The 20,808-nt window shown below is 37.1% G+C and overlaps 1 protein-coding gene and 1 long non-coding RNA gene across 2 annotated transcripts; both read left to right on the top strand.

Moving 5' to 3' along the window:
* Nucleotides 1–4,617: 4,617 nt before the first annotated feature.
* LOC124898665 lies at nt 4,618–7,597 on the top strand. The gene is made up of 4 exons (XM_047412407.1): nt 4,618–4,732; nt 5,006–5,205; nt 5,496–5,696; nt 7,454–7,597. Exons 1-4 carry the CDS (start codon nt 4,618–4,620, stop codon nt 7,595–7,597), a joined length of 660 nt encoding a protein of 219 aa, XP_047268363.1.
* A 349-nt stretch (nt 7,598–7,946) lies between these two features.
* LOC107842740 lies at nt 7,947–10,955 on the top strand. Its single transcript, XR_001666068.2, has 2 exons — nt 7,947–8,684; nt 9,465–10,955. It is a non-coding gene; the product is annotated as an uncharacterized LOC107842740 (long non-coding RNA).
* The last annotated feature ends 9,853 nt before the right edge of the window (nt 10,956–20,808 follow it).

Here is a 20,808-nt window from a genome sequence, read left to right as displayed (position 1 = left end):
AAACAACTTATATTTCTAGAAAATATTTTTCCTCCTTCATGTCGAACACACCCTAAAAAAATATTTTTCTGGATCAAAAGTTATTTTTTTAAAATGTATTTTTTCTCTTTAGTTAAATACTAAAATGTATTTTCTGAAAGATATTTTTCATTCACCAACCAAACACTAGAAAACATTTTCCGAAAAATATTTTCCATCCACCAACCGAACATAGGAAAACAAGTAAGAAACCAACTTGTTTTTCAGGAAAACATTTTCTAGAAAAATATTTTCCATGGAAAATATTTTCCTGTACCAAACACACTCCTAATACATAAACTCAGAGTATTCATGATTAGAAGCAATATTTTAATTAATAATATTAGTACCAAAACCCACACTGTTTTTACCTTATGGCTTTAACTTACACTACTATGACATATCTCAAATTTCAAATTCAACCCACTAACAAGTACCCTATCTGCTGTGAGAACTTAAAATTCAAGACTCAATAATTTATCCGCGATTTTAGATAATTGAACTTTTAGAAAAAAAAATCAAATATTTCAAGAGCAAACCTTTTTCCAAAACAAAAAAGAGCCTAAAATGCCCTTAACCTATTAGGAATGGTGCAAAAATGCCCTTCATCCATCTATTGGGCCTGAAATGCCCTTTCCGTCTATCTATTGGAGCAAAATTGCCCTTTAATTTAATAGATCAATATGACCCCACTTTATTAATGAGGTGTCTTTTTTTTATTGATTAATTAATTATTAATTAAAATAATTAATTTTTCAAATAAAACCCTAAACCATCTAAGTCCTAATAACCCGACCCACTGCTACCCACCCCAATCCATTAATCAATTCATCCTCGGATATCTTATCTTGGGTGTATTTATATGTCCAAACAACAATATCTACCCATATTTAGACTTGTTTTGAGAGAAAAAATATGTTAATCCTATTGCGTTTGAGCCTAAATTGTGTTTCGTATCTAACTAACATGATTAGTGATGCAGGGTAAATTTTTAGTGGATTTGGACAAAAATTGGACATATATTGTAAAGCGATTTGTGATTAATGGTGTGAAATTAATTGTATTAATATGGAAGACCATTTTTATTGACTCCAAGAGCATGTATAGACAAGCTAGAGCAAGAATAGAAGAAAGTAGCTGAAAAGGAATTGATTTATGTGACTTTGTCAAATTTTGTAGGGTGACATTCCAGTGACGCAATAATGATGTGTTGCGTTGGTCCTTGTGTTTTTTGACATAGTTAAATTTTTAGAAGGCAATTCCAGTGAGTCGACGCGATGCGTTGGTCCTTGCAAAGTGATACATGGTACGATGTATCAAACTTAGCAACGCAAAAATTAACGCGACACATCGATAGTCCAATTCAGGCTAATTTTGTCCTAGTACAAAAGAAACACGTGAGCAGAATCTAAAACACTTTTTCCAAGCATAGCAACGGCGGAAAAGCATAAAAATCTCTCTCTTTGGGTTCTTAGACATTCTTTTGAACTTCTTTACTTCAAGATTAATTTTGGGTATGATTAATTACTTATTTTAGATGTTGAATTCAAACATGAGTGGCTAAACACCCTTGTTTTGGGGTTGAGACTATGAACATGATTACTTTTGATATTCTTTATTGTAGTTTATTTTTGGATTATCATCTAGGTTGTTCTTAATTTCTTGAGCTTACTATTTGTATGAGTGGCCACCATTAGAATAAACCTATATTTCTATGTGAATACAGGAGGAGAATCGAAGGATAGAATAAAGAAATTAAGGAGCAAGGTTCTTATCCTTTTATGAAACAAAGAGTTTGAATTAGCATCTAGGATAGGGATATACCTAGAAGCCTTGCTTGGTTCAATTGCACGAAGATAACTTCATGAATTTAGATGAATTGTTGTATCTCTGCAGGAGCTGTAGTTGCAATATTCAATAGATAGAAGATTTGAGGTCTGGAGACCAAGATCAGACTATAAACCTTGCAAATCAACAACCCGATAACCAACTAGAATGCAATAAGAAGATAGAATTGTATGATTGCTCAATGTGCCTCAACCCTGGAATTCTCATCATTACTGTTTACAGTCGTTGGTTGCTTTGCTATTGTTAGAAATTGTTATTTCTTATTTATTAATTTATGTTTTTATTCTTAATTTCACAATCATCTTGATACTTTACAACAAGTAATACCTCCTTGTCTAAATCTATAAGTTAGTTGAATTTTTAATTGCTTAGTCCTCGTGGGGATGATATATAACTGTCTAAGTCATTATATTACTTGTACAATCATGTGCACTTGCATGTGCGTTTGAGCCGCAATAAGTTTTTGGCACCGTTGTCGAGGACTAGTATAATTAGTAAATTGCTAAATTTTTAGTTTTTGATAGTAAATTTAAGTGTTAATGACTTGATCTTAGTGGCTGAATTTTTATAGGATTAGCTGACTACAGGACTGTCGAGAGATAAAGAGTTGGTAAAGCCTTTTTCAGAACCAGAACTGATATTTCAACAAAGGCGAAGAGCTCAATATCCTATTCAACTGGTTCAAATGGCTCATCCAGTTAATCCAAATGATCCTGTTGATCCAAATACCAAAAATATCGCAGCTCTGATTATCCCAGCTGTTCTTTCTCAACCATCTTCTAGAGCTATTTGTAAGGTGGAAATCCCGCTCACGAACCATGCTACTAACAGTATTCGCAAGCACGAGCTAGGTGGTCGATTTGAATTAAAGCAGAATATGGTATAATTGCTGAATTAAGTGGGGTAATTTTTTGGCCTTTCACATAAAGACCCACAGCAGTACATACAGACCTTCCTGGAAATAAGTGATACTTACATTGCTGCTGGGGTGATAATTAATTATGTCAGATTGATACTCTTTCCTTTTTCTCTAATTTGTGAAGAAAAGTAGTGGTTATATGCTGAACCACCACTCTCCATCACTTTTTGGAAAGATCTAGCTCGAAAGTTCCTTATTCGATTCTTTCCATCTTGGAAGACTGCATGTCTGAGAAGCAAGATTCTGAGTTTCAGATAGAAAGAAGGAGAGAATCTCCACCAAGCTTAGGAGAGATTTAAAAATATGCTCAGAAATTGCCCTTACTATCATCAGTCTAATAATTTTCTTGTTCATGCTTTCATTGAGGGGTTAGATCCAAATATCAAGATTCTCTTGGATTCAGCAGCAGGTGGGCAAGCTCTTGAGAAAACTTATGACGAATTGTACACACTGCTGAATCGGATTTCATAAGGGAACCTGAATGGTATGCTGACTCGAGGAGTGCTCGAAAGAAGGTTGCAAGGGTATTAGAGGTAGACCAATTCACTGCATTATCAGCTCAGATCATAACAATGCAAAATCATATTCTTGCTCAGCTTAATAGCATGAAGTTGGGGGTTTCACAAGCAGCAACTACAGCTAATGCAATCTAACAAGTAAATTCTTGGTGTGAGGTTTGTGGAAGTAGTGAGCATGCAGCAGATACTTGTGCAGCTAATCCAAATTCTGTTAATTATATGGGAAATGCAAATCATCAAGGACAACATAATTTTGACAACACATATAATTCCAACTAGAGGAACTATCCCAATTTCACTTGGGGTGGAAATCAGAAACAAATCAATAATCAGTATAAGGGGCCAGTGCAACAGAATCAACACCAAGTTCAGAATAATTAAGATATTACTCAAACAAGTAGTATAGAGGAGATGATGGAGCAACTTTTAGCTAATCAAGCATAGTTTGCAAAAGAATTAAAGAGTCAATAGTTGATTACCAAAAATTTAGAGTTGCAACTTGATCGGATTGCGGGAGCACAGAACAAAAGGCCTCAAGGAGGCTTACCTAGAGATACAGAGGCGAATCTAAAGCAGGTAAATATAGTTATGACAAGGAGTGGGTTACAGTTAAAGGAGGCGGTACTTGAACAGGTTAGGCCCACAACTACTGATGAGGACCCTAAAGCTAATGAGGAGAAAGAGGTCAAAGAAAAAAATGCAAGTGATGAAATTCAAGTGGAGAAGAAGACTTTACCTTTACCCTTTCCTCAGAGGCAGAGGAAGCATCTAGAGGTGGCCAGTTACAAGAAGTTCTTGGATCTTCTAAAGCAGGTTCATGTAAATCTTTCTCTTGTTGATAATAAGTATTCCAAAATATGAAAAATACTTGAAGGACATAGTGGCAAACAAGAACCGGTTGACAGAGTATTCTATAGTTGCAGTTACTAAGGAGTGCATATCCAAGATATAAAATAAACTGCCCACAAAGTTGAAGGGTCCAGGTAGTTTTAATTTGCAGATCATTATTGGGCAGACCACTAGTTCTCATGGATTATATGAGTTATGGGCTATCATAAATCTTATGCCCACATCTTGGTACTGAAAGATGGGTGTTGGGAGTCCCAAACCCATGACCATTATGTTACAGTTTACTGATAGGTCCCTATCTAGGCCAGATGGAATTATTGAAGCCGTCTTAGTGCAAGTAAAATCACTTATCTTTCCTATAGCCTTTGTGATTCTTGATTTTGAAGCTGATCTGGTTGTTCCATTTATTTTGGGATAACCATTCCTAGAAATAGGGCAGTCACTAATTGATGTGGCAGCAGGAAGATGACAATGAGAGCACATGATAAAGTAGAGGTTTTTGATATATACAAGGCGCTAAAATTGCCTGTCATATATGAGGAGTTGTCTGCTATATCCATTATAGACGTTGAGTCTGATTGTAGGCCTGTTATTGTTTGATGATCCACTTGAGTGAGCTTTTGTAGGTCGTGATCTTTATGGAGATGTATAGGTGCTAGAATTGGTCTAATTCATGAATTTGGCGGACGTGGAAGCGAGAAAGCTGCCTTTTGAGTCATTGACAGTCCAATTGGTCCATCACCCAAAGGTTCAATTGATGAAGCTCCAAAATTAGAGCTTAAGGTTGTTCCTCCTCACTTGAAATATGTTTATCTTTGTGACAATGATACATTGCCTATTATTTTATTTGTAGGTTTATCTGATATACAGGTAAGAGAAGCAATGACAGTCTTAAAAAGAAGGAAGAAGGCGATTGGGTGGCAGATATTTAACATTACAGGGATAAATCTAGCTTTTTGCATGCATAAGATATACATGGAAGAAATTTTGAAAACAAGGGTGCAGCAACAACGTAGATTGAATTTGGTGATGAAGGACGTGGTGCGGAAAGAGGTCATCAAGTAGCTCGACAATGGGATTGTTTATCTAATTTTATATAGCAAGTGGGTAAGCCCAATACATTGTGTCCAAAAGAAAGATAGGATGACCATGGTTACAAATGAAGTAAATGAGCTAATTCCCTCTCACATGGTGACTGGATGAAAAATCTGTATTGACTACCGAATGCAAAATGAAGCCATAAGAAAGGACCATTATTCTATCTCGTTCATTGATTAGGTGTTGGATAGGTTGGCAGGGCAAGAGTACTACTATTTTTAAATGGTTACTCGGGTTATAAGCAGATTACCATTGCACCTGAGGACCAAGAGAAGACAACTTTTACTTGTCCATATAGCACATATGCATTTATACGCATGGCTTTTGGCCTCTGTAATGCACCTGCAACATTTCAGAGATGCATGATGGAAATTTTATATGACATGGTTGAAGAATTTGTCGAGGTATTCATGGATGACTTATTTGCTTATGATAATTCTTTTGAGGTAAGCTTGTAGAATCTAGATCAAGTCCTAGCTCATTGTGAAGAGACAAATTTGGTGCTGAATTGGGAAAAGTGCCACTTTTTTGTCAAGGAAGGATAGTCCTTGGCCTTAAAGTTTTATGTAAAGGACTTAAAGTAGATAGAGCCAAAATTGAAGCGATTGAAAAGCTGCCACATCCGGTTACAGTGAAGAGAGTGCAAAGTTTCTTAGGGCATGCAGGTTTCTACAGGTATTTCATTCAAGATTTTTCAAAGATTGCAAGCCTTATGTGTAAACTTTTAGAAAAATAAGTCAAGTTTGATTTTGGGGCTGATTGTCAAGAAGCATTTGAGAAGCTAAAGAAGAAGCTGATTAAAACACCCATCTTGATTTCTCCATATGGGGAGTTACTATTTGAATTGATATATGATGCCAGTGATGTGGATGTAGGAGCTATTTTGGGGTAGAGAAAAGACAAGATCTTTCATTCTATTTATTATGATAGTAAAGTTTTGAATGATGCTCAATTAAATTATACAGTCATTGAAAATGAGATGTTAGCACTGGTTTATACATTCGACAAATTTAGATCATATTTGCTAGGCACCAAGGTTATTGTTAACACTGACCATGCTACCATCAAGTATCTCTTCAACAAAAAGGATGCAAAGCCTTGATTAATCAGGTGGATTTTATTGCTGCAAGAATTTGACCTTAAGGTACGTGATCGAAAAGGAGTAGTGAATCAAGTTGTAGACCATTTGTCTACGATAGAAACTCATGACCATATTTTTGATGACTCTCTCTACATTTAGGAAGAGTTTTTGGATGAAAAATTGGTGGCTTTTGGTTCGAGTGAGCTTTCATAGTATGCAGATATTGTGAACCTGTTAGTGTGTGGGGTTTATCCTCCCAAAGCTATCACTCAACAAAGAAAGAAATTACTTCATAATTCTCGTGCTTATATATGGGATGGGCCTTGTATTTTCAAGCAGGTTACTGATGGTATTATACATAGATGTGTTTCAGAAGCTGAATTTACACAAGTGCTACAAAAGTGTCATTCATTTCCTTATGGTGGCCATAATGGGGGTGAAAGAATATCCAGAAAAGTGTTGCAATCTATTTTTTTTGCCAATATTATTTAGAGATGTCATAGCTTTCATGAAGAGTTATGATCAATGCCAGAGGTTAGGTACAATTTAAGGCATCCTGAGATACCCCTTAGCAATATTCTCGAAGTTGAAGTATTCGATGTTTGGGAGATGGATTTTATAGGACGATTCCCACCATCCAATGACAATTTATATGTCTTTGTGGCAGTTGATTACATCTCTAAGTAGGTTGAAGCCGCATCTTTCCCCACTAATGATGCTAGAGTGGTATTAAAATTTGTAAAGAAGCACATATTCTCCTGATTTGGCACTCCTAGAGCTATAATCAATGATGGAGGTACGCATTTCATTAACACTTGGTTTAAAAATATTTGATCTAAATATGGTGTTAGGCACGAGGTGGCCACTATGTACCATCCACAAACAAGTGGTTAAGTTGAGGTATCCAACTAGAAGATCAAACAGATATTACAGAAGACTATTAAAGGTTAGCAGAAGGATTGGGAAAAAAAGTTAGATGATGCATTATGGGCTTACAAGATAGCTTAGATGCTTATTGGTATCTCTCCATATCTCTTGGTTTATGAGAAAGCATACCATTTACCTGTGGAGTTCAAATATCAAACGTATTGGGCAGTAAAAAAGTTAAATATTGACATAAAGGTCGCGAGAGAAAAGAGATTGTTAAAGCTTACTGAACTTGATGAATTTCATCTCCACGCTTATGAGAATGACAAACTGTACAAAGAGAAGACCAAAAAGTGGCTTGACAAGCAAATTCAGGATAGAGTGTTTGAATCCAGATAACTTGTTTTGCTGTTCAACTCAAGGTTAAAGTTGTTTTTGGGTAATCTACGATCAAAGTGGTTTGGACCATTTGAGGTAGTGCAAATAATACCTCATGGAGCTATTGATAGTGGAATAAAGAAAAGATTGAGAAGTTTTTGGTGAATAGACAACGTGTGAAACATTATAGGCCTAATCATGAAGATAAGCACAATGTGTCCATCACCTTTGCAGATAAGGGAGGCTGAGTTGAGTCATGCCACGACGTAAACTAAGGTGCTGCGTGGGAGGCAATCCGTGAATGTAATATAATAGGATAGTTTCTTTCTATTTTTAATTTTTAGAAAAAATAAGTGAAAACATAAAAAGATGAGTCGAGCCACGACAAAAAATAAGGCACTTGGTAGGAGGAAACCTACTTTTTCTTACATAATTTTTTTGTTTTTTGTTGATGTACGAGAATGAGAAATTTGGTTAAGGAATTTGGTGGAGATAGAGAAAATGAGAAGTAGGTGAACTGTGATCTTTGAGTAAGTTAAATAGAGGCTAAGAGGTGAAAGAGGTAAGGGGGAATAAAAGATTCCCCAAAATGTGGAAAATTTTGCCTTTGAAGTTTTTTTGGGTACAATTTCTAGTGAATTAATGCAAAGTCAATGTATTGCGTCGATATGTATGATTCCCACACTTAGAAAATTTTTTGAAGGCAAGTTCCAGTGAACCGACATGATGCTGACATATCATGTCAGTCCTTCTAACATGTTATCCATCGTGCTGCATCAGTGGTCACCTAAGCAACACTTAGAATAATTTTTTGACGTAATTTTCATTGTAACGATGCGAACTCGATGAGTCGCGTCGTTCACATCAATGCAATTGTTGACGCATCGCATTGCTTGGCCTTTTTGTTGTGAAATTTACCCTAAATAGATCCCTTATTTCCCTCCTCTATATATACCTATTTTCTCTCATTCACCTAACCTCCTAAAACCCTAGCCACCTGCCGCCTGAAAATCCCCTTAGCCCTAAATTAATTTCTTTCAATTGTGTCCTCTCTTGGTAATAAGAACAAGCCCATTGCTACATCTTCATATTTTTCACTAATTGAGAGGTAAGTACTCTATTCTTTATTATTTCAACTGATAAGGTGCATGAAATAGTTATATTAGTGATTTCTTGACAATTTTGTGTTATTTATGCCTTGGGGTGTGATGTTACTTCTGAATTAGGAGAATACCTTTAGTTTGTGCTTATTCATTGAAGTGCTTCTTCATTATTGATCTGCTGGTCATGATTTGTTGTGAAATTTGGCAGGATGGGGTAATTTGTGTTAAAATCTTATGGGTTGGTTCAAACGTTTACACTAGTTTATATGTTGTAATTGGATATTAAGGGAGGTCTGAATTTGTTAAGTGAGGGGTAATCCCTCAATATTACATTTCATTAGGGACTGTTCAACTTTTAGATATATGCGTTATTGGACTAATTTCATGTGGAAGACACACTGGTGTCGAATTAGAACTGATTTTATTTGATTTCATGTTGGATTGATTTCATACGGAATCATATATGTACCTGATGCTTGATCTTATGAGTAATTGTGCACTTGTGTACTAATGTAAAGTCTGTTCAACTAGAGTCTATTTGAGGAAACACAGATTTTTATACGAGTTATAAATAAGACAACATATGAACTATTTTGCTTTATCTGAAATTATGCTTGAGCTTCTGCTAACTGATACTTGAGGGGAAGTTTGAGTACCCTAGTTTTTCTATCAAAGCAGGTTTACTAGCAACTAAGTGTGGGATGTTTCAACACCAACACACTTAGTGGTTACAAGTTCACATTTTCAAATATTTGATTTAGTTGTTGCATGTTCTGCTTTAACAGGTATAATGTCTAGCTAACAACAACAGAGAAAAGGAAAGAATATGGCTGGATCTTCTGTATCCGAATGTAAAAGGAGTCGACAGGCTGACCAGGTACCCCCAGCTCCATTTATCCCACGAGGGAAATCTTGGAGGTATGGTACCAAAGTAGTTATGGAAGCTGGGAAGAAATGGTATTCCCAACATAAGGAATCCAAGTATTCGGTGGACCAATTTGTTGATAGGGTCCGCTTTCTGAAGGAGTACCCAAGTATGGTACGCCGGATTGAGGCACTAAACATGACCTTCTTGTTCAAACAACCATATGAGTGTAACCTGAGTTTTGTGCGGGAGTTTTATGCTAATTAGGACTCACAGAACAAGGATGCAGAGGTTGAGATAAGGGGTCGGGTGGTTACGTTTACTGCCAACACTTTTAATGATCTACTAGGTATGCCCATAATGGATGTCGAGCCATTGAAGAGGTTGAATACTGAGCCACCTTACAAATACATTCACCATCTTTTATGTGGTACTCGTTTGACTTCCCGGTGGATTCGTTATAAGGAGGGCAGCACTCACGTATCACTCCCCTTTGTTCACATGAATAGGGAGGCACGTTTATGGTCCAGGATTATATATGCTTGCATAATCCATGAGATATATATGACAGAGGTGACACATGACATGATGTGTATCATTTATGCCCTTATGCGCACAGATATTGAGTTGAATGTCAGTATGATTATCTTCTCAGCCATGTAGAAATCTAGGTTCTTGGGCTGATATCGGTATGGTTTTGGCGGGTTGTTGACTCGATTTCTATGGGAGAAGGGTGTACCTGAGCAGGATGTTGATTATAAACCACTAGTAACCCCTAAAACGCTGGATTTCTCTCAAACTAAGGGGCCTGCTCCTTATGGTGCTACATTGACTATGCCCGAGCATCAGGCTCAGAATAATGAGATTGCCGCCCAAATGTATGGGCTTACAATGCTGTAGTTTAGGATTGAGGGATGTCCAGCCACCCGAGAAAAGATTAGAGATATAGAGTGGGACTATCCACTCGCGTGTAATATCGGACCATGCTACGGATAGACCCTAATTTTGATGAGCCAATAGAGGGTGATGTCCTCATGGATGAGGAGAGAAAGTTACTATATTTAGATGATGAGTCAGAAGAGAAGACGAGGATGATGTTGATGATGAGCCCGACTAGGGTAATGAGGAGTTTGATGATGACATAGCGGACATGTGACCAGGGAGTCTGTCCCCACGTCATACCATGCATATTCTGTAAGCATTGGGATAGTGCTTTCTTTTAAGTGTGGGGTAGTGGAATTCTCATTCCTTTTTTTTCTTATGTCTTTATTTCTTTTGGACAATTTAACTTTTGCTTTTGGATGTTTTATTTTGCTATTTGGATGTTTAATTTAGCATTCTAGCTATTCAGAACACTATGTCTATAGTAGTTAGTAAGTTGAAAGTATTGCTGCAATTTGCCCTCAAGGCACTTTTTGCGTATTGCTTTAATTTAAAGTATTTATTTCTACCCTCTTTGGCAATGGCATCATAGTTAGTTGCCCTCCCCTATGATAGATGGATGGAGACCGTCTTAAGGGTAGTTAGTCCTTAGAAGCTAAGAAATTAATAAGAACCCGATTACAACTTTTGAGAAATGCTTTGTGTTGGGCAATTTTTTGTGACTTTGAACGAATTTGTTTTGAAACAAAAGAAAAAAAATGAGTTATTTTTAGATGTTAAATCTCAATAGGTGTAATATAATTTGTTGGCTTAATGTTGAATTTGACAGAGAATAAGACCGGGAACCGTAATGATCCGATTTGATTCCTAGCATACACTATGAGTGTGAGTACTTGTTTATATTCTACATGTATAGGAATGTCTAGAACTTGCCCAGTGTGTTTACAAAGCGTAATAAAGGGTGTTGGGTGTAGGAAGTGATTTAGGCATTTCTTTGTTAGCCGAATTGTAAAGACTTTATTTACCTACCCTTATGCATATCCCTAGTTAGCCCCGTTGAGCCTATAGCTTGATTTATTTGGTAGCCTCATAGGTAGCCTAATCCTTTCTTTGATAGAACTTGATTCAATTCATATTTCTTGAGTGCTTTAGTATAGATGATTAAATGAGAAGGGAGTGTGAAATGGAAGTAAGAGAAAGGTGAAAGTGAATCCCTAATGAAATAACTATTTGTGTGTTTAATCATGATGGTTAGGATTTATATAAAGTTTGAAAGAAATTTTAGTCTTTATAGCTCGATTGTTGTTACAATGAACCTGTTTTGGCCCTGGTCTGCCTCGTACATTGTGCACCTCAATCAAAGCGAATAACTTAGGTAGAGGGTGGCTATTTTAGGGGTGCATAATAGTAAATGGGTATGAAGAAGAGCTAGAAAGTGAATCGTGATGTAAAAGAAATATATACACCTACCATAATTTATGTTACTGGCTTAATGAGAGTTGGAATGAAATGAATGATGTTTGGAAGTAATAAAGTGGAAACTGGATTGATAAAGTGTGATTTTTATTATAGATTGAGATGTATTAAAGTGTTTAGGGAAGATTAGTCACTATTTTCTAAATAGTTCCTACCCGTCCATTAGCCTACATTACAACCCTGGAAGACCAAATTGAACCTACGTTTCAACATCCAACTATTAGTGGAGTAGTAGCAAACTTATGGTAAATTTAAGTATGCTAGAAGGGTTGGAGTTTCTGACTCTGCTACGCCACACAGCCGTCACTAGCGTAAGAATAATATACCCGGATCGGCAAATCACGATTTTAGACTAAGATTTACATGAACTCAAACCTTCTTTAGGTAACCACCTAACCCTCTTTAAGCCTAATTTTAACTCTTTAAAACAAGCATTCTCTGAAATCTCTGAAAACATACTCTGTTATAGCATACATACTTATGGTATCGTCATACCATTGACTAGCAAGTCACCTCTCTGAGCCATTAATAACATATTATAATCTTTGTTTTCAAAACATAAGTTTGGGACCACCATATCAATAAATCAATTCAAATAAACTCTTTCTCAAACCTTATGTAAACACATACAAGGAACTCTCTTTGTCAAGTATTTCAATAATACAAAGTGGTCATGTCAAATTTCTCAATCACATGCAACTCTTTCTCATTTAAAACAAGGGTGTAATTATATCAAGAAGCACCCTCTCATCATCTCTAAATCATGCTCAAACACTAAGGTATTGAGAAAACTAGTTTCAAAACCATAAATCATGTATTTTAAATTATTCACAATAAGATCATAAACTTAAATTTATCACAAGAGAGGGACTTCATAATCTGTGCTCTCAAACAAATCTTAAATTTCAATTTCATACATATACATATACTTGTAAATCAATTTAAGGGGATGAGGCCTAAAGGCCAAAAAAATAATATCAATTACATGCATAAAGCATAAAAAAATCATGGATTTCAAACCCCATTAACAAATTCATGCTTTATAATCTTTAAATCATAATTGAGTGTTTTCAACAAGCCCATGCATTTTTAAGATAAACCCCACGTACCTCAATTTGAAAATTTGATGGATGGTTCTTGAAGCCCACGATTTGGGGATTCCAAATCTTCAATAAATCGTAAAAACTCACGGTTAAATCTTGAGTTAATTTGGTTTTTAGTTTGAAACCCTAGAGAGTGTTCTTGAGTAATTTGGATGATTATGAATGTATTCTGGTGTCTTTGGGATTAAATCCCGTGTCTAGGCTGAAAAGAGGGTGGAAAATACCCCATATACCTTTCATGAGATGGAATAAAAATATAACTGGGAGCCCAATTTCATAGGCCACCACAATGTGCTACAATCGTGGTGGCTCACTAGAAATTGATGAATGGGATTCTTATGTTCACCGCAACTCGGAGAAATCACGTTGTCCCACTGTTTGGAACCTAAAACTTCAGCGCGACATGCCACAGTTGCGCTATGCTACTGGAATTAGACAATTTCTAAATAGGCCCCCTCCGTGATTTCACCAAGCACCAAAATGATGGTGTTTTACGATTAGAACTTAAATTAGCCATAACTTCTTTCCCAGGTATCGGATTTTGGCAAATCTTATATCGATGAAAAGCTCATTCAATTTATCACATGATAAAAATTTAAAGCTATGGAAATTATATATGGTTTAAACTTTTGTCACTTGGAGGTCAAAAATGAGACTAAGTTTCTTTGACACAATTCTAGTCATTTAACTCTAAGAGTAAAGTACCACGACCTAACGCATGAATGATTTTTTTGTGGGGTGTTACATTATCTTTCCCTTGGGATCATTCATCCTTGAATGATGACGCGGAATACAAACAAACACGATTTAAAGTATACTAAGGCCATAAAAGAATAAGAAAAGGATTATACCTTCCATTTCATCATCCACTAGATCAAACAAGTCTGGGTATCTATATTTTATGTCATTTTCTAATTCCCAAGCTGCTTCCTCAACTTTTTGATTTCTACAGTACACCTTAACTGACACTATCTCTTTGCTCCTCAACTTTTGAACTTGGCGATCTAAGATTGCAATAGGTTCCTGTTCATATGCTAATGAGTCTATCGTCATGATCTCCTCTATAGGAAACACTAGAGAATTGTCTCCAATACATTTCTTCGGCATGGATATATAAAATATCGGATAAACAGAGCCCACACTTGCCGGTAACTCTAACTCATAAGCAACTCTCCCTATCCTTGTAAAAATATGGTATGACCCTATATAGCGAGGACTCAACTTACCTCTCTTCCCAAAATGCATGACTCCCTTTATAGAGAAGCTTTGAGAAATACCCAATCACCAACCTCAAACTCTAAGTCTCTTCTCCTAACTTTGACTTAGGACTTCTGTCGACTCTGGTTGTCTTAAGTCGTTCTCTAATAATTTTCACGTCCTCCATTGCCTGATAAACAAGATCCAGCCCAAACAACTTAGTCTCACCCACTTCATACCACCCTATTGGTGACCTACATCTTCTTCCATACAATGCCTCAAAAGGAGCCATCTTAATATCGGCATGATAAATGTTATTATATGCGAACTTTATCAATGGAAAGTGATCCACCCAACTCCCCTTAAAGTCAATTATGCAGGCCCTTAACATAACCTCAAGAGTCTGAATAGTGCGCTCAGCTTGCCCATCTGTCTGAGGATGGAATACAATATACTTAGGTTTACTTGGGTATTTAAACCCTTCTGAAAAGACCTCCAAAACTGCAAAAAGAATTGCGTACCTCGGTCAGATATGATGTATACAGGTGCTCCATGCAAATGAACTATCTCCTCAATGTACAGCTTGACATAGTCATCGCCTGAATAGTTATTTTTGACAGACATAAAGTGGACTGACTTGGTCAGTCGATTAACAATCACCCAAATTGAATCGTACTGGCTTCAGGACCTTAAAAGTTCCTTGATTAAGCCCATATTAATCATCTCCCATTTCTACAAAGGCAAGGCTATCTCTTGGGAAGTACCACCTAGCCTCATATGCTCTACTTTTACTTGTTGACAATTCAGAGACTTGGAAATAAAAATAGCCACATCACGCTTCATATTATTCCACTAGTAAATATCTTTTAGAACATGATACATCTTAGTAGATCCTGGGTGAACAACATACCTCGAAGTGTGAGCTTCATCAAGGATCCTATTTTGTAACCCATCTACATCTGGTATACATAGTCTACCCTAATATCTCAAAACTCCATCACCTCCAATTTCAAAAGACATCACCTTATATTTAACCACATCTTTCTTGATCTGCATTAAGATGGGATCTTTAACCTGCTTCTCTTTAACTTCAGCACAAAGGGAAGATGTAGCTACCCTATGAATAACCACTCCCCCATCTTCAGAATCTAAGAGTCGTACTCCTAGATTTCCATGTTGGTGAATATCCTTTACCATCTACCTATTTCCCTTTTCAATATGCGAAAGACTACCCATAGATAACCTACCAAGGGAATTGGCTACAATATTTGCCTTGATCGGGTGGTAGTGCAGGCTCATGTCATAATCTTTTAAAAGTTCTAACCAATGTTGTTTCTTGAGGTTCAATTCTTTCTGTGAGAAAACATACTGCAAACTCTTATTGTCAGTAAATATATCAACATGTACCCCATAGTGGTAATGCCACCAGATTTTGAGCGTAAACACTACAGCCTCAAACTCTAAGTCATGGGTGGGGTAATTTCGCTTATGCACTTTTAACTGCCTAGACACATAAGCCACCACTTTACCATACTGCATAAGTACACACCCAAGTCCCACACGGGATGTATCACAGTATACAACAAACCTTTCCGTACCTTTCAAAAGAGTCAAAATAGGAGCAGTTGTCAACTTATGTTTTAACTTCTGAAAATTATTCTCATAAGAGTTAGACCACACGAACTTCACCTTTTTCTGAGTCAACTTAGTAAGTGGTTCAGCTATGGAACAAAAACTCTCTACAAATCTTCTGCAATACCCTTCCAAACCTAAGAAGCTCCGAATATCGGTTGAAGTCATGGGTCTGAGCCATTTTCTCACTGTCTCAATCTCCTGGGGATCAACCTTAATCCCATTACCAGACATGATATGCCCCAAGAAAGCAATAGCATTAATCCATAATTCACACATAGAAAATTTTGCATACAACTAATGATCTTTGAGAGTCTGAAAGATGATTTGGAGGTGATTAGCATGGTCCTCCTTACTCTTGGAATAAATCAGAATATCATCAATGAAGACTATAAAAAACTGATCTAGAAATTGAAGGAACACCCTAGTCATAAGGTCCATGAAAGCCGCAGAGGCATTAGTCAACCCAAAGGACATGACTAAGAATTCATAATGATTGTATCAGGTTCAGAAAGTTGTTTTGGGAATATCTGACTCTCTAACCTTCAACTGATGGTATCCCGAACGAAGGTCTATTTTTGAAAAATAATTAGCACCCTGAAGCTAGTCAAAAAGATCAATCATTCTAGGAAAGGGATATTTATTTTTAACAGTGACCTTATTCAGCTGACGATAATCTATACACATATGTAGAAAACCATCTTTCTTTCACACGAAGATTACAGGTGTACCCCAAAGAGAAACACTAGGATGGATAAAACCTTTATCTAAAAGATCTTCTAGCTACTCTTTCAACCCTTTCAACTCTACAGAAGCCATTTTATATGGCAGAATAGAGATGGGACGGGTATCTGGCAACAAATCAATACCAAAATCTATCTCCCTATCAGGTGGTATTCCTGGGAGATCATCTGGAAAAACATCTGGGAACTCATTCACCATAGGGATGGACTAAAGAGAAGGGCTCTCGGTATTCAAATCTTTAACCCAAATAAGATGATACAAACAGCCCTTAGAAATGAGTTTACTGGCTTTGAGACAAGAAATTAACTTCCCCCTAGGTGCTAAAGAATATCCCTCCCATTCTATTGTTGTTTCATTCAGGAAAAAAATAGTAACCTTTTGGGTTCTATAATTTAGCGTGGCATAGAACGAATGAATCAAATTCATCCCTAAGATAGCATCAAAATCAACCATGTCTAAGTCTACAAGGTTTGTCACAGAATACCGCCCACAAACAGTCACCACATAGTTTCTATAGACCCTCCTAGCCATAACATAGTCTCCCACCAGAGTGGCAATAGAAAAGGTTTGGCAATTACATTGGGCTCAAACCTAAAACCAACAGCCACATAAGGGGTCACCTAAGACAGGGTAGACTGGGATCAAGTAACACGTAAATATCACGGGAAAAGATTTGCAACATACTAGTAACTACATCCGGTAAGGAATCTACTTCTTGGCGGTTGGTCAAGGCATACAACCGGTTGCGGCTATTTTTGGCGGCTGAAGTGGCACCCTTTTGAGGCGGTGGTGGTGCAGAAGAATTAGCCTGTGACTTTGATACACCAATATTACCCTTTTCTGCCGAACATTCTCTTTGGATATGGCCTAGATAGCCACACGAATAACACACCATAGAGCCAAACTAGCATGTCCTTAGATAATTTGTCCCATATTTCTCACAGCGTAGGCATGTCCGAGCGGTCTGAGCTACACTTCCTTGCAACTATAAACCCTGCATCCTCAGCCCCTGCCTATACTGAAAATCGTGAGTGTGCTGTCCGACTTAGGGTCTGGTCATCGGGGCACTGCTGCAAACTACGAATTATCCCAATCCTTCTTTTTCTGCTATTTGTAACCCCAATTCCTACTCTGCTGCTGACTGTAGCTCTGGTCTGTTGTTTTCACTCTCTTTGCTTTTTTGTTCTTCCCTTTAGATTCAATGATTTTTTTTCTTTTCCTCAACTCACTGTATGTGGACTGACAGTTTGGCAAAATCCATGTCCCAGTTCAATATTTCTCCCTGACATTCAAGCACTAAGTCATCTGAAAGGCCGAATGCAAATTTCCTCATTCGGGCTCTCATGTTACTAGCCATCTCTGGAGCATAATAAGCTAGTTGAATGAACCTCAGAGCATACTCCTGGACACTCATATTACCCTAATTTAGATTTATAAACTCTTTGACTTTGGCCTTCCTCAGCTTAAGAGGAAAGAATCGATTAAGGAAGGCTTCCACGAACTCGGCCCAAACTGTGGGCTCAGTATTCTCACTCTTGGATCTTCCCACTCATTATACATTTGGTTTGCTACATCCTTATGCTGGTAAGCTACTAACTCAACCCCTTCTACCTCATCTACATGCATCATCTCAAAGATCTTCTCCATCTCGTCCACAAACTCCCATGGATCCTCTTTTACCTTGGTACCAGTAAACTTGGGCAGGTTCATCCTCATGAACTGGCCCACTCTCGTAGCCTTAGACTTAACTGATGCAGACCCATCTACTGGCTGTTGAGTCTGTATGGCTACCAATTGGACAAGCATGTGAATGGACTGTCTAAATTCTATATTAGATACTTCTCTCTCGCGAGGTTGAGTGCGGTTAGTCCCCGTTTAGGGAGATCTGGGTGCCCTAAGTGGGCTAGTCTGAGTAGGTGGGACTCCTCGAGTAGCATCAATCTCCGTAGTCTAAAATCTATTTTGGGTCCTCATTACATGAATGGGACGAACCTCATCTGTCTATGCATTTTGATCGATAGTATGATGGGGAGGCATAATTTTTTTATTTGAAATACAAGAGAACATCAATTAGGGGACAACTCGGACACTAAAGCATGAACTAAACCACAAAGAAGAGAAACATTCCTAAATGCCTAGTAGCCTCCTACTTATAAGTGTGGCACGCTACATACCCATAAATAAGATTCCACCCGATGCGATTTTGTAGACACCCTGGGACCATGAACTGTGCTCTGATACCAAGTTTTACACGACCCAAACTAGGGCCTAGTCATGACGGATATCCTGAACCATGAAGGCCCGAACATCCTACTCTATCTGGTAGTTATGCACAACATCATATAATAAGAGAATAGGATAAAATACAATCTGATACAAAAACATGGTCATTAACTCTGAGTTTTAAGACATGAGAATGAAAGTTACAATTCAAAACATCTAAATAAGATGTGACTCGGTCTATGAAATCTTTACTAAATCTCAAAACTAGGACAAGGCCCCCAGTAGACCAAACCAATGGAATAACATAATCTGAAATAACAGGCCTTCTGGAACAAAAAAGGCTCACTACTGAACGGATCCATTCTCTCTGAAATACTCTACTGATTAGCCAGACTCTTGAACTGAGCCTTCAAACCTGGGAGGTAGGGGGTCAATATAGATGTACTAGTACACAGAGCAGATCTAAAATACTAGTTTCTATTCAACATATCTAAGAGTAATTTAAAATAGTTCATAAATATATAAGATAGTAAGAAATCTCATAAGCATTTTCGAAAGACTCTATAAAATCACCTGAACTCTGTGACACTCTTTATTTTACTTCTGCGCTCGATGGTATACCCTTCAAATCTGAAATTCCATAGGCTATATGGAATCCACCATTAACTCGGTAGGGAATCCTCCAACCAAAGTATGCTGGCAGGGTTGGAGTCTCTGACTCTGCTACGCCACACGACCGTCGCCAGCATAAAAATAATAAACTCAGATTGGCAAATTACAATTTTAGGATAAGAGTTACTTGAACTCAAACCTTCTTCGGGTAAATGCCTAACCCTCTTTAAGCCAGTTTTAACTCTTTAAAATATGCATTCTCTGAAATCAAACTCTGAAAACATACTCTGTTATGGCATACATACTTAGGGTATCGTCATACCATGAACTTGCAAATCACCTCTCTGAGCCATTAATAACATATTATAATCTGTGTTTCAAACCACAATTTTGGGACCACCATATAAATAAATTAATTCAAAGAAACTCTTACTCAAACCTCATGTACACCCATGCAAGGAACTCTCGTTGTCAAGCATTTCAATAATAGAAGGTGGTCATGTTAAATTTTTCAATCACATGCACCTCTTTGTCATTTAGAAAAAGGGTGTAATTATATCAAGAAGCTCACTCTCATCATCTCTAAATCATGCTCAAACACTAAGGTATTGAGAAAACTAGTTTCAAAACCATAAATCATGCATTTCAAATCATTCATAATAAGATCATAAACTTGAATTTATCACAAAGAGGGACTTCATAATCTGTGCTCTTAAATAAATCTTAAATTTCAATTTCATACATATACATATACTTGTAAATCAATTTAAGGGGATGAGGCCTAAAGGCCAAAACAATAATATCAATAACATGCATAAAGCATAAAAAAATCATGGATTTCAAATCCCTTTAACAAATTCATGCTTTATAATCTTTAAATCATAATTGAGTGTTTTCAACAAGCCCATGCATTTTTAGGATAAACCCCACGTACCTTAATTTGGAAATTTGATGGATGATTTGTGAAGCCCACGATTTGGGGATTCCAAATATTCAATCAATCTTGAAAACCCACGGTTAAATCTTGAGTTATTTGGGTTTTTAGTTTGAAATCCTAGAGAGTGTTCTTGAGTAATTTGGATGATTGTGAATGTATTCTAGTGTCTTTGGGATTAAATCCCATGTTTAGGCTGATAAGGGGTGGAAAATACCCAATATACCCTTAATAACCTGAAATAAAAATATAACTCAGAACCCAATTTCATGGGCCACCACGATGCGCCACAATCATGGTGGTTCACATGAAATTGATGAATGGGATTCTTAAGGTCACCGCAATGTGGAGCCATCGCGTTGTCCTACTATATGGGGCCTGAAACTTCAGTGCGACGTGCCACAATCGTGCTATGCTACTGGAATTTGACAATTTCTAAATAGGCCCCCTCCGTGACACGC

This window comes from Capsicum annuum, chromosome 1, assembly GCF_002878395.1.
Source record: "Capsicum annuum cultivar UCD-10X-F1 chromosome 1, UCD10Xv1.1, whole genome shotgun sequence".
Lineage (NCBI taxonomy): Eukaryota > Viridiplantae > Streptophyta > Magnoliopsida > Solanales > Solanaceae > Capsicum > Capsicum annuum.
The sequence above is the reverse complement of the archived record's forward strand: the minus strand, read 5'-3'. Positions and strand labels throughout refer to the sequence as shown.